The sequence below is a fragment of the Homalodisca vitripennis genome, chromosome 4 (assembly GCF_021130785.1).
Source record: "Homalodisca vitripennis isolate AUS2020 chromosome 4, UT_GWSS_2.1, whole genome shotgun sequence".
NCBI classification, from domain to species: Eukaryota; Metazoa; Arthropoda; class Insecta; order Hemiptera; family Cicadellidae; genus Homalodisca; species Homalodisca vitripennis.
The window spans coordinates 150,179,558-150,192,993 of NC_060210.1; the positions used below are offsets into that span (position 1 = coordinate 150,179,558).

At 34.7% G+C, this 13,436-nt stretch overlaps 1 protein-coding gene across 5 annotated transcripts in view; it reads left to right on the forward strand.

Annotated features, from left to right (window-relative positions):
* LOC124360330 (Golgi integral membrane protein 4-like) overlaps nt 1–7,119 on the forward strand; it is a 45,342-nt gene extending 38,223 nt beyond the window's left edge. For 4 of the 5 annotated variants that reach the window (XM_046813865.1, XM_046813862.1, XM_046813863.1 and 1 more), the window contains one exon: nt 6,906–7,119. In XM_046813865.1, the coding sequence (XP_046669821.1) occupies nt 6,906–6,956 (51 nt within the window). In that variant the 3' untranslated portion in view covers nt 6,957–7,119. Of the gene's footprint in view, nt 1–6,903 lie in introns of all 5 variants that reach the window. The other variant, XM_046813864.1, reaches the window with a different exon arrangement.
* The last annotated feature ends 6,317 nt before the right edge of the window (nt 7,120–13,436 follow it).

Genomic DNA, 13,436 nt, shown 5'->3' on the forward strand with positions numbered 1-13,436 from the left:
GGGTACCCAAAAAAAAAACCGGAATTATTTTATAAAAATGATATATTATCAAATTTTTTATAATACGACCTTATCTCCTTCAAAATAATCTCCATTACAACTAATACACTTGTCCCAACGGTATTTCCATTGATCAAAACATTTTTTGTAGTCATCTTTAGAAATGGCTGCAAGCTCGAGCTTCATTTTTTTCTTAACCTCTTCAACGCTGTCAAATCGTTGACCTTTCAAGCCTCTCTTTTCATGTGTGGAAATAAAAAAAAGTCGCATGGAGCGAGGTCAGGCGAGTAGTAAGGTGCGTGGGGCAGCGGAACCATGCCGTTTTTGGCTAAAAACTGCCTAACTGAGATGGCTGTGTGTGCCGGTGCGTTGTCGTGGTGGAAGAACCAGTCTCCAGTCTGCCACAAATCGGGTCTTTTCTGGCGAACTTTTCGCTGAACCAAGCTCCAAGTTAACCCACTACTCTCTGATAGTTCCTCAATTGTCTGTCGACGGTCGGTGAGCACAAGTTCACGAATTTTCTCAACATTTTCGTCCGTTCGAGAGGTTGATGGACGTCCAGAACGAGGTTTGTCTTCAATCGACATGTCGCCATTTTTAAATCGAGCGAACCACTCGTAGACCTGAGTTTTTCCCCATAGCATCATCTTTGTAAGCTGTATTCAACATTAAAATAGTTTCTGCAGCATTTTTACCAAGTAAAAAACAAAATTTCACAGCTGCACGTTGTTCACTTAAACTTGCCATGACAAAAAACGAAACAAGAACAAAACAGGGTTAGCGAAAACAGTCACTACGAACGAACAGAATGCACTAGGACAACGGAACTGGGGTCACTGAGCTCGCAATGGGTTGCGCGACACACACCTAGCGGCAGGAATGTGTACTACACGCTGCCGGCTGCCAGCAATACAATTCCGGTTTTTTTTGGGTACCCCCTCGTACATGTCTAAACTTGTCTATGAAATTATTCTTTTCATAGTCCAGATATGTACATATATATTATTGTAATTATTATTTTCAAATGTATTTATTAATTGAATATTTGTACAATTATACATATTGTCAAGTTTGAACATTTTTAATTACCTATTCTAAGTCATGAATCTCACCTTATTATTCTTTTCATAGTCCAGACATATGTTTTATATATACATGTATATATTCATCTATAATCCTCCAATGAATACATGTATATAAATAAGAATACAGCTCTTGAATATTTTATTTGAATACTATTAGTCCTAACGAATGAATACTGTATGTTTGAATTCGATTCTTCCAGAGAAATTGTATTCATTTCAAAAGTATTCGAATTCACTCTGAGGTATTTGAATATGTGAATACCCGGGCTGTATCCAATTCTCCCATCACTACTGCGGGGTTGGCAACATTTTCAAAACGAAGTTGAAGGCAATTTCTTTCGCCCATAGCACTGTCCAGTCAGTTCGCCTTTTTTACAATTCTGGTGTTATTTATATTTATTATATTATTGTGTATTTTAAGAGAAAATAATTAATAGCATATGGGCCAGTAAAAACATACTATAGGTAAATAATAGCTTCATTTCATAAGTTATAGAATGCTTTTTATCTTTTAAAAAATAAGAACGCTGTGTTTAGGTTTCACATTACATAATGTATTTTTAATCATCAAATTGTTTATTTGTTTTAAATAGGATACATTCCTTAACAAACATCTTTTTTACATTCTGAAATTTAAAATCATGCCACATTGAAATCACATTGAAACTGCAACTATTCACACCCTCATAATATATTTATCTTTCGCCAATTACAATCCACTTTTAGCACTGGACTCTGTCTTCTCACTGGTTGGTCACCCCGTCAAATGGCAGAAACTATTCGACAGTAAAAAAAATAAATGCCAAGAACAGGTTCATGCGAGTGGCTTTTTGAACTGAACATTTGCTAATTGAAAGAAACAGTCACATTTAAAATTTCTGTCTGTGAAGGAAACATTCATAAATGGGAAATGGAAAGGAAAGGTTCATAAACCACCACACTGTGCATCCCTGTCCAGTAGTTACCTCTGCCTCTTGTATGACATATTATGTAAACAAGTTTAGTATTAATAAACAAGTTCATTAACTTACTTTTACTTTCATAGGTTCAATTTGCTCAGTGAGAGCTTCTATGTTGCCTCGATCTTTGGCATCAACCAACAATGGGTTATAGCATTCTTTGTTTTCTTGCTCATCCATATTAGTGTTTCAGTAAAAGTTTGCCTCATTAATTGACATTACGTTTTTAGCGAAGAAAAGAGAAAAGGAGACATTATTATGTGACTTAAAATACAAAAGGGTACATGAATGTAGGATACAAATCCATTTAAATTAATAACATATTCAAGCAGGTTTTATTATATCGTATATTTTGTAATATTATTTTAGAGCCTGGTCAATAACTGCAGTTATACTCACAATAGAAAGCAAAATCTGTATTATCCCGCCTGAGTTAAAAATTGTGTTTTATTTTTTAAATACCATGCAAATTCCTAATTAGTTTCTTTCCCAGACTAAATAATATTTTCAAATTAAAAAAGCTTTGACATTTTTGGATTCAAAGTTATAAAATAAATCAGGTTTGATACTGACTTTAATATATTTTATGGTTTAACATTTAAAACATGCAAGATGTTTTGAGCTGTTTGTCATACATCTTAGTACCTTTCCAAAAACAAAAAGCACATTTGGATTCTGAAAGTCTTAAGATGGTGAAATTCATATATTTTGGGTTTTCCAAAGGAAATCTTTTTGAACTTGGAAAGAAAATACCTTTTAATTGGTATCAGGCCCTGATACTACTAGTTTTCAAACTCCTTTTAGCATCCATTTTTGAGTTAGGAAGTCCACAACCAGTTGTTTTGTGCTCATATATAAAACACATTTTAATTATAATTGCACCCATAATAATCATGTGTATTAAGTTGACTTTGTAGTTATGTGAAAGAACCACAAATTCTACCTTTTCATTTCTTCCCCTTCTTTGTTTGAAGGTTATTTTTGACGATGGAAGGAAACAGGATTTTTCCGGACATTTGCCATCGTTCAGTGAAACAAGAAAACAGTAACACTACGTTTCCGAGATCTGCAATCTGATCTCTTCTTCAGGTAAAGAACTAACCTAATACATAGATACAAACTAGGAAAATAAACAAATCTTACTAAAGCGTTGTGGCACGCCTAAGACAGGAATCACAACCTACATGTTGTTTGTCAACTTCACTAACTCTAAAGACATGCACTTAATACAAAACTATACCAAACACTAATCATTAAAACTAAACTACGGAATACAGGTCACAATACGTCTTCACTTGTCTACTAACCACGTACAACTGTATTAAGTGCATGTCTTTAGAGTTAGTGAAGTTGACAAACAACATGTAGGTTGTGATTCCTGACTTAAGGGTGCCACAACGCTTTAGTAAGATTTGTTTATTTTAACCTAGTTTGTAATTATGTATTAGGTTAGTTCTTTACCTGAAGAAGAGATCAGATTGCAGATCTCGAAACGTAGTGTTACTGTTTTCTTGTTTCACTGAACAATGGCAAATGTCCGGAAAAAATCCTGTTTTCCTTCACTTTCATTTCTATCAAGCCTTTGACTAAAATCTTTGAACCCTTTTCATATCAGATATCACTGTAAGATATTGCCAGAATCAGTGCCCATACTAGTGCAAAAAGTGTGGAGTCCCTGACATTAACCCATCAGAATTGTTATAATATGTCTTTCTTCCGTGTTTTTAGTGTTCTGGCTGAATACTGGTTTTAACTGAAACTTGTTTAGTGTTTTTCATTCTTTCCTTGCCTCTAAATGGTATGGCTGGATTTTTTAAGTTGGATTTATGTGAATTTTGTTTTGGTGGTTTGCTGCGGCTTCCTGCCGTCCCTCCAATTGTTTTGGTTTTTAAAAAAATAGTAGAGTGAATTGTGTAAGCATAGTAAAATATATTTTGTAATTATTTTTCAAGTAAATATTTATATTTGTACTATAATAATATACACAATGAGTGACAATAAATATTTATTCAAACAAGTGACAGACATTTAATTTTTTTCATTTGAGTTTAGACCAGAAAATGTTCATCTAAATTGGGCTTTTTTTTAACTACAGTGAAGCATGAGTTTCAATGTTTAGTATCATAGTCGGAAACAGTTTGTAAAATGTATTACCATTTGTATATTAATGTTGCCAAACAACATAAATGTAACGTTTTTGTTTTCTCCCTCTAAAATAAACTGTATTTTACATGTTAAAAATCAAAATATGATATGTTTAGTGCAGTATTTTTGGGAATGTTGGTATATTGTAGATGATTAGATAGATACTTGTTATTCAGTTAAAGTGGACAATTCACTTGTTACATTTTAAATTTTGTACATTATTCATAACTTAATCTTAAACCCTATATGATGAAAAGCTTTTAAAAGTTAGTTATTTACAGGTAAGGAATTTAAAATTACTTTTTACTCGTTTTCTAAACTAACCCTCTGCTTTGGTTTTGTAGCTCAGTTAATATGTCTTGGCTTTATATAATACATTTCTAACACTAAAACAACTGATTATACAGTTTATTTATATTATTTAAAAGTTTTGGTTGGGTTTTTTTGAATTATTTTCAAGATGTAGGAAGCAAATCCTCTACCTTTCGTACATTGAGTTTTAGACTTTTTCTCGTCATCACACTTGTGATAAGAAGTCACAAATATCTCTTCTAGCTAGTTTGAAGAAAAGGTAGATTTCAATGTGGCTGTCAACTGAAAATATCAAACAGGAAACACATTATTGTTAGTTTAGAAGGATGCTTGTACATCACTGTTGGTATAGCAACTCTAAAACAGGTTGGCATGTTTAATATACTCTGTAACATTTTCAAATACATATTTAGAAACTCTGAAATTGTGTTTGTAAACATAGCTACCTAATGCCATGACTGAGTTGCCTGGCCCGTCACAGTGATGTGATTACACCACTACTGCCGTTTCTTTATATTAGTCCTATCATAACATATAAAACTTTGACTTATTTGAGAGTGTCATAAATAGAAAATAAAGACATTTAACGTATGACACATTTTGGCAAATTTGGATGAAAAATACCAAACATTTACTATGATACTTTTTACAAACACTTATAATGAATTAATTATTGTTGTCACTTATAATGATTCAATGTTATTGTATACTTATAAAATTGTGCTTGTAAATTACTTCAGCATTCTAAAACTCATTTTTGTTTTGCTCTATGATGCATAATAATTTAAATATAATCATTACTTGTCTACATTTTTTTTAATGTTAAACTTGACTTATGATAATTTATGTGAAACTAAATTTGGACTGAAATATGGATCTAACAAAAGAATAGTTAGAGGTGAAAAGGGTTAAATCATCATTTTCAAATATCAAATTTATGATTATTGTTTTGTTCTAAAAGTATTTTACAAAATCTTATATAAGCTAAGGCAACAGATTAAAAATAAAAAATAAATTACATTTAACATTAATCTGTATTTTAATTTTACTTGTCGTTATTTACATCTTTGTTGGAAATAACCTTTAGTATACTGTGTGTTCCAAATGTTATTCACACTGAAGGTATCTTGGAAGCCATAAGATATACAGAAAATGTTATTCCATTAGTCGGATGGTTGGTAAACCTGACTGATCACCTGATATTTGTACATATTTATACATTGTTAAATAGTTGAGCATCAAACATGACAAGTTTACCAATCCTACAATTATTGGAATGAAAAATCCTTTTTACTAAAAAATGAATGGAATATTTTGTAACAGCTGATCCTAAGAATAAGTGCAGTGATCAAGTGATCAGTCATTTATTATTTATTTTATGAAAACCACAAGAAAGTATAACATATATGTAGTTTTTAAATCAGTAAAAAATCTACTTTCATTTAATTAAGAAACAAAGGATTGTTGCATTAAATAAAATGTACTAAAACCCTACACACCATGATTTTGGTCTTAAACTTTTTTTATTGTAATATTTTAAAACGAAGAAATTTTATGCAGGTTTGATGTAAAAAACGTTATAATATAGGTACTAATAAGAGAACTGTGAAGATTTTCACCAAATCAGTTTTTTTTTACTCGTAGTGCAGCAAGTGAACAATGGAACCAATAATTAACTTAGTAATATTGATTTGTTGGTGTTGTTATTACGTATAACTTTGTTCATTTAATCTTTGCTGTACTCTTATGTTTCCAAGATTCCTTCAGTATGCATACAATTCGGAACACACAGTATATGTCATATCTGAAGTACAAAATTTAATTTGTAATAAATAGAACAATTTGTAATGTAATGAAATATCAATATGGAAGTTAAGACACTGATGTCAAATAAACATAAAATATAACAGTAATCAATATCTAATAGCGAATTCTCAACATTAAATGTTATAACTGACCATTGTTGTTCAGTTAAAAGTTAATTCACACTGTAAAAAATACTTCATGAAAAAATATGATTCATTCTTTGTTTCTAAAAAGTTCTAAAGGATAAAAATCTGTACCTCTGTAAATGCTGATCAACCCTAAATTCCCTACACTGTTCAACTACGTATTTTTTTTTTTCATTTGTTCACAGGGATAAAATAATATTCTATGCATTTCAAGTCTAGTTGTGATAACAACATACCTTCAGTTACCCAATCATTAACAATATTAATATTATAGTTGACGGGAATAACAACTTTTATTATTATTTGAGGCTTTTCTATAATTATTATTCTAGATCCCTCAGTAATGTCTTGTACACAATTTCTACCAATCTCTAGTATTTGAAAGTTGTATTTTCACAAAAATTAATTGTAAGTATTGTTGTTGTTTATTGTAATTATTTGTTTGTTTTCAGTTTGAACACAATGGAGGAGGCGGCGGCGGTATAATGCTGAATCCTAAATAACCCACTCAACAAGCACATTCTGGAAATGCCATCATGTAAATTTGTAAATAACACATGTTTTGTATAATTTAGTTTTACGAATTGTTACAAAGTCTCTCAATCCATGTGAAAATGTTTTATTAAATGTATTAATAGCATTAACTCAGTAAACGTGTACATATCATGCAATGTTTGATTTTTTTCCCCTTAAAGGTTTGTTTAGTTGAAAATTAGTGCTGAAAATTCACAATTTTAAATGTTTAACCTCTAAACTTGGGAGTAATACGTCTGGTCACAGCCAAGACCACCTGTTGAAACATCACTAGTGAAACATACCAAGCTTTTTAATCAGTCTTGTAAAGGTTTTGTACAAAACTGATGTTTTATTAAATAGATACATAATCCCTGTTTTATTTTATATACAATAGACTATAATCTTAATTTACGTATTCATCGAGAACAGTACATGCGTCAAACATTTTTTTATTTTACAGTCAGTTTGTTAAAAAAAGAGCTGGTTGTCAAAAAATTCTTTTTCAGTGTAGAAAGGTCGGTCTTGTAGCCATGTTGTGAGCTGGATCTTGAGGCGTTGTGCTGGTTCTTTTTTGAGTTCTTCGGGCAGATGGTTGTAGAGAAGTGCTCCTTTGTAGGATGGTTTTTTCTCGTACAGACTTAGGTGATGTGGTGGCAGAGTAAAACTTGCAGCATTTCGAGTGTTGTGATGATGTATGTCTCTATGTCTGGTTTGGCTTGTTGAAATGGCATGGAGAATAGCATCACGGATGTAGAGTGCAGTTACTATAAGAATCTTCAGCTCTTTGAAGGCATTTCTGCAGCTTTCTCGGTATCTAAGGCCTGCAAGACATCTTACAGCTCTTTTTTGTTGGATCAGGACTCTTTCAAGGTTGTTGTTGGAAGTTCCTCCCCATACTCTGTTTTTTTTTTTTTTTTTTTTTTTCGTTGAGTGCAAGTTTGTTGTGGGTGCAGTACTGTTTAGTCTTATTGAAAGTAGTGTTGGCGCTTCTGTTTAGAGTTTCTACCGATTTATTTTTTAGTGTGAGGACCGTGTCGTCTGCGTACATTGTGATTTGGCAGTGTTCCTGGAGATAGTTTGGGAGATCACTTGTGAGGAGGAGGAACAGGGACCGGTCCCAGAACTGATCCCTGTGACACTCCTCTTTGCACGGCAGTCATTTCAGAATGTATTTTATGAAGAGTGTTGTTCTCTACATGCTGAATTTCAACTAGTTGTTGTCTGTCAGTTAGATATCTCTGGAACCATTTTCCCGCCATCCCCTCAATGCCCAGGGCTTCTAGTTTTTTGAGGAGTTGTTTTTGATTGAGGCAGTCGAAAGCCTTACTGAAATCCAGGAACAAGCCAGTTACTGCACAGCTATCTTCTAGTTGATCAATTATGTACTCAGTGAGTTGTACTAAGGCCGTAGTAGTAGACCTGCCTTTGAGAAAACCGTGTTGCTGGTTTGTTAGAAGTGAATTTTGTTCTAGATGAGAAAGAAGTCTGTTGTGAACAATTTTTTCAAAAATGATTGAGAATGTGGGGATGAGTGATATTGGTCTGTAACTTTTTGTGTCGGTGGTTGACCCATTTTGGATAGACTTTGGAAATTTTTAGTTGTGCTGGGAAGGCACCTTGTAAAAGAGACTTGTTTATAACAGCTGTTAGTGGAATAGTGAGTTCTTCTTTGCAGGTTTTTACAAGTTTGGCTGATATTTCGTCAATTCCTGATGAAGTTTTAGGTTTTTAGAGAGTCTAATATCTGTAAGGGTTGCAGGCTGGAGTTGAAGTTTGAAGTTAGTGATTGGGGGTGTCTCCTGGCTGCTATTTTTTATGTTAATGTTGTTTGCCTGGAGTGTCCTTTCAGCAGCTGTTGCAAAGTAACTATTGAGGCAGTTTGCTATTTTAGCAGGGTCCTGTAGTGTCTTGCCGTCTGCATTTGTTCACCTGGTTGGGTTTTGCCTTCCTTTCATTGTTTATTACTTGCCATAAAGCTCTGGTCTTGTTGTCGGCATTTGTAATGTAGTCAGATGTTTGTGTTTTCTTCAGTGTTTTAAGCCTTTGGTCATAGTCTTTTTTCTTTGCTGCAGTTTCAGCTTTGTCCTCAGGTCGGCCTGTGCAGAGTTCTTTTTCCAGAGCTTCTATATATAGGCTTTTTAGTCTGGTACATTCGTCATCCCAGTATTTTCTTTGTTTATGTCCCTTGTTTCTAGTTGTTTTAATAGGGCAGACTTCGTTCATTATTGTCTGTATTGTGTTGTGAAAAATGTCATAGGCTTGATTGGCATCTTGTGTTAGGCAGACAGTATCCCAGTTTTGGTCCATTAGTCTGGTTTTAAAGAGCTGTAATGTGTTTTTGTTAATTATTCTTTTTCTTTCTACGGTTGTCTTTGGTTTGTCTAGTGATGGTAACTGAAATGTGGCGATTTGAGCCGTGTGATCTGAGAGTCCAGTTAATAGTATGGAGGTTTGAATGAGCTGGGGGTCGACGTTTGTGCAGATCCAGTCTATTGAGCTTTTTGATTCGTGTAAGTCTAGTGGGTGGTAGGTTTAGCCTAGTAAGGTCAAAGGAGGTTAAGAGTTCTTCAAGCTTATTGTTGTCAGAGTCATTTGCGTGTTCGTCAAGGTTGTTAATATTTATGTCACCCATGATGACAGTGGGCTTCTTTGTGTGAAGAGCATGTTCAAGTTGGTCTGATAAAATTTCAATTGCTTGTTCTATGTTTGAAGGTTATTTTTGACGATGGAAGGATTGTGAAGGAAACAGGATTTTTCCGGACATTTGCCATCGTTCAGTGAAACAAGATAAGGCATAAGGTTTTCAGCCTTACATTTATGCAAAAAAGTTAAATGATTAATGTGTTTTAGTTAACTTAAGATGCAAGCTCTCAAGGTCTTTGATTTTTTTTACTGGTTCCGGGTCCGTACCGAGAATCAATTCTATGTTTGAAGGTTATTTTTGACGATGGAAGTATTGTGAAGGAAACAGGATTTTTCCGGACATTTGCCATCGTTCAGTGAAACAAGAAATCAGTAACACTACGTTATAAATAAGTGCAAACGAACCAGAAGAATCATTCCTGAGTCAGAAAAACAGAATTGTGATAAATTTGCGTTTATGTCAATCCCTTATGTGCCGGGATTATGGGAGAAAATTAGAAGAGTAGGTAGAAAGTACAACATTAGAACCGCATTTAAAACACACAACACTCTTAGACAAAGTCTCGTAAAAACAAAACCAAAAAATGGCACACAGGATTCCAAAAACTGTGTTTACAGTATAAAATGTAGTTGCAATAGGGAATACATAGGCGAGACAAAAAGACCACTAAACGTAAGGATAAAAGAGCACAAAGAAAACACGAGAAAGGGTCTCACAGAAAAGTATAAAATTGCACACCATTGTTGGTCCGAAGACCATCATATGAATTGGGATGAAGCCAACATAATACATTGGGAACCACATTTCTTCAAAAGGAAATTAATTGAGGCAACATACATTAAATTGGCAGACCAATCCATCAGTCGAGATTAGGCCGCTTTGGTTGCCAATTCTAAAAAATGAACTAAAGAAAAAAACCAAAAGTATCAAACGGATCAGATGTTTGTAATAAACCAATGCGAAGTCACAATATGGTTTTAAGAAGTTCATCTCGCATGAACTAATAATAACGAAAGGGCCAATTCCTGTCCCCCTTCCCTTTTATTTCCGCCGCCATCGGAAATAAATAAAAAAAAAATTTCCTTGTTTTAGCCAGCCGTGACGATTACCATTGGCTAGTCCCTCTGGTCAGTCGTAGGTGGTTAGTAGACGAGTGAAGACGTATTGTGACCTGTATTCCGTAGTTAAGTTTTAATGATTAGTGTTTTGTATAGTTTTTTATTAAGTGCATGTTTATAGAGTTAGTGAAGTTGACAAACAACATGTAGGTTGTGATTCCTGACTTAGGCGTGCCACATCGCTTTGGTAAGATTTGTTTATTTTAAACTAGTTTGTAATTATGTATTAGGTTAGTTCTTTACCTGAAGAAGAGATCAGATTGCAGATCTCGAAACGTAGTGTTACTGATTTCTTGTTTCACTGAACGATGGCAAATGTCCGGAAAAATCCTGCTTGTTCTAGATTGGCTCTTGGGGGCCTATACACTCCTAGTATGCGGATGGTCTCTTTCTTTAGCTTTACTTCAAAAAGAGCAGTTTCGCATATTAGCCCAGACTCTTCGTTGCTTGCGCCAAGGAATTTTATATGCTTTTCCAGGCCATTTTTTGCATACCCTGCCACTCATCCTTTAATGTGAGTTTTCCGTGTGAAGCCACCTATTAGTGTGTAGCCATCCAGCCTTGTGTTCTCTAGGTTTTCTTGTGAGAGGCCATGTTCTGTGATAATTATAAGATCCGGTTGAGTGTCACTGAGGAAGTGTGATAATCGGTCAGTCTTTTTTGATAGCCAGTTTATGTTTTGGTGGGCAAGGGTGAGTTTGAGTCCCTTGTCGGTTGGTTTAGTTCTTCTGGGTTTTGAGTGCTTTTTATTTTCTTGTAGAGGGAGTTCCAGAACATCAGTGGTTTTTTCTTCAACTATAATTTGTGTTTTTCTTTGGGAAATTGGATTTTGGCTAAAAAATTATTTTGAACTCTATCTTCCTTAGGTGGGGGTGAGTTTTCAGCTTCCTTGTTTACGGTGCAATTTAAGAGCTGTTGAGAGTTGAGAGAGTTTGCTTTTTGTATCCAGTTACTAAGTGTATTGTCTGTGTTTGGTGAAATATACAGAAAGGATCTTGTATGTCTTGTTACAACCACAAGGCAGTGGGGGGTAGAGTTGTAGATGTCTTCAGGTTTTGTGAACGTGCGTACTATGACTATGTCCTCGGCTTGCCTTCCTTGGAATTCGTGAATTGTTGATGTTCTAAACCCCAGTTTAATTAGCTCACGTTTCTCAGATTGTTTGAAGACAAGGCAGGTGTGTTTGTTTTTGTCAGTGGTATGCTGAAGACTTTCAAGAGTGTCAAATAGTTGTTGTTTCATTTCACCTTCAATACCGCTTGTTGTCATTATTCCTTGAGGGTAGTGTCCAGATAGGATAGCTGTGGCACTTCTTGTGCATCTGTAGGTTATATTCAGTTCTTTTGTGATAACTGCAATTTCAGAAATTTTGGGAAACTTTACTTCAAAACTTCCTGTTCTGTTTATGTAAGGAATCTGATTGATGTCGCCAATGAGCATTATCTCTTGGGTTTTTGTAAGGATAGCGGCAAAGAGGATTTCCCCGGCATGCAGCATAAGTGCCTCGTCAATGATAAACCCTCCTATAGCTGTTACCTTTCTATATGTGGTGGGTGGAATTGATCAAGAATGAATGTAGTGTTCTGAAAGTGTCTCTGCTAATGCTTTTGTCTTCCTCTGGGTGTAGTTTGTGAAAGCGTCTTTGAAAGTCTTGAGCTGAGTCTCTGGTAGGGAATAAAATGAGGTCACCGTATTGATAATTATTAAGTATGAATGTTGTTTTGCCGTAGTCTGGTACACCCTGAACAAGATGTATTTTGAGATCAGGTGTGGCGGTTATGTCAACATTTTTGACACTGTTGTAAAGTTTCAGGTCATTTAAAAGTTGCGTTTCGTCTGAGACCAGGACATTATTATTCATGTAGATATTATTTGGTGCAGCTGCATATTTTTGGCTGTTTTCCTTTGTCAATTCTATGAGTCGTGCCCCATCATAACCAAAATTGTAGTTTTTCTGGGTGTCATGTTTTGTTAAAAACTCTCCCGTTTTAAGATTAATTATGACATACTTTTCTTTGGTTGTTCTGTAGAAGACCTGTAATTTGTGATTGTCATCCTGGATATGGCTTATGTCAAATTCCTTATATATTGTGCTGAGGTCTTGCAATATGAGATTTTCTTTAACCCTCCATAGCTGTTTTTGCTCTTGCAAAGCTCCTTGCATATAGCCTGCTTTGTTCATATTACTTGCTCGAGGTGGAGAGTAATGATTGGGTTGTGAGAGGGAGCCTCGTGTGGTTCTCCAGGCGTTGTAGATTGGAGAGTCCCTGTTTGGTGATACTCCTGCAACTTTCCTTTGGGTCTTATCGATTATATTGTCAAGTATATCATCTACGATGGTTTTCATTTTCTTGTCTTCTGTATATATACGGAGCCGGTGCAGGTAAGCATTGCAGGAGTATTTCAGAATTACATGGAGGAGCTCTCTGATGTTTACTTGGTTGATTTCTAGTGTTTTTTGGATTTCTTCTATCTTTAGGGAGAAAAGTACAGGGAACTTAATGCAGTCATTGGCTACTTCCAAGAATATAAAAAACTTTTTTTCCAGTTATTTTGAGAGTTTGAGTAGCAGATGATGATATGCGTGTTGCCATGGCTGTCCTGTGAGGTAACGAAGTTGTTGTAGGAAAGTTTCTTGTTTAGAAGCCTGTGGTATGTGTCTGTCGATATTTGTAGGGGAAAGTTAGAGGGTTTTTTGGGGCTTG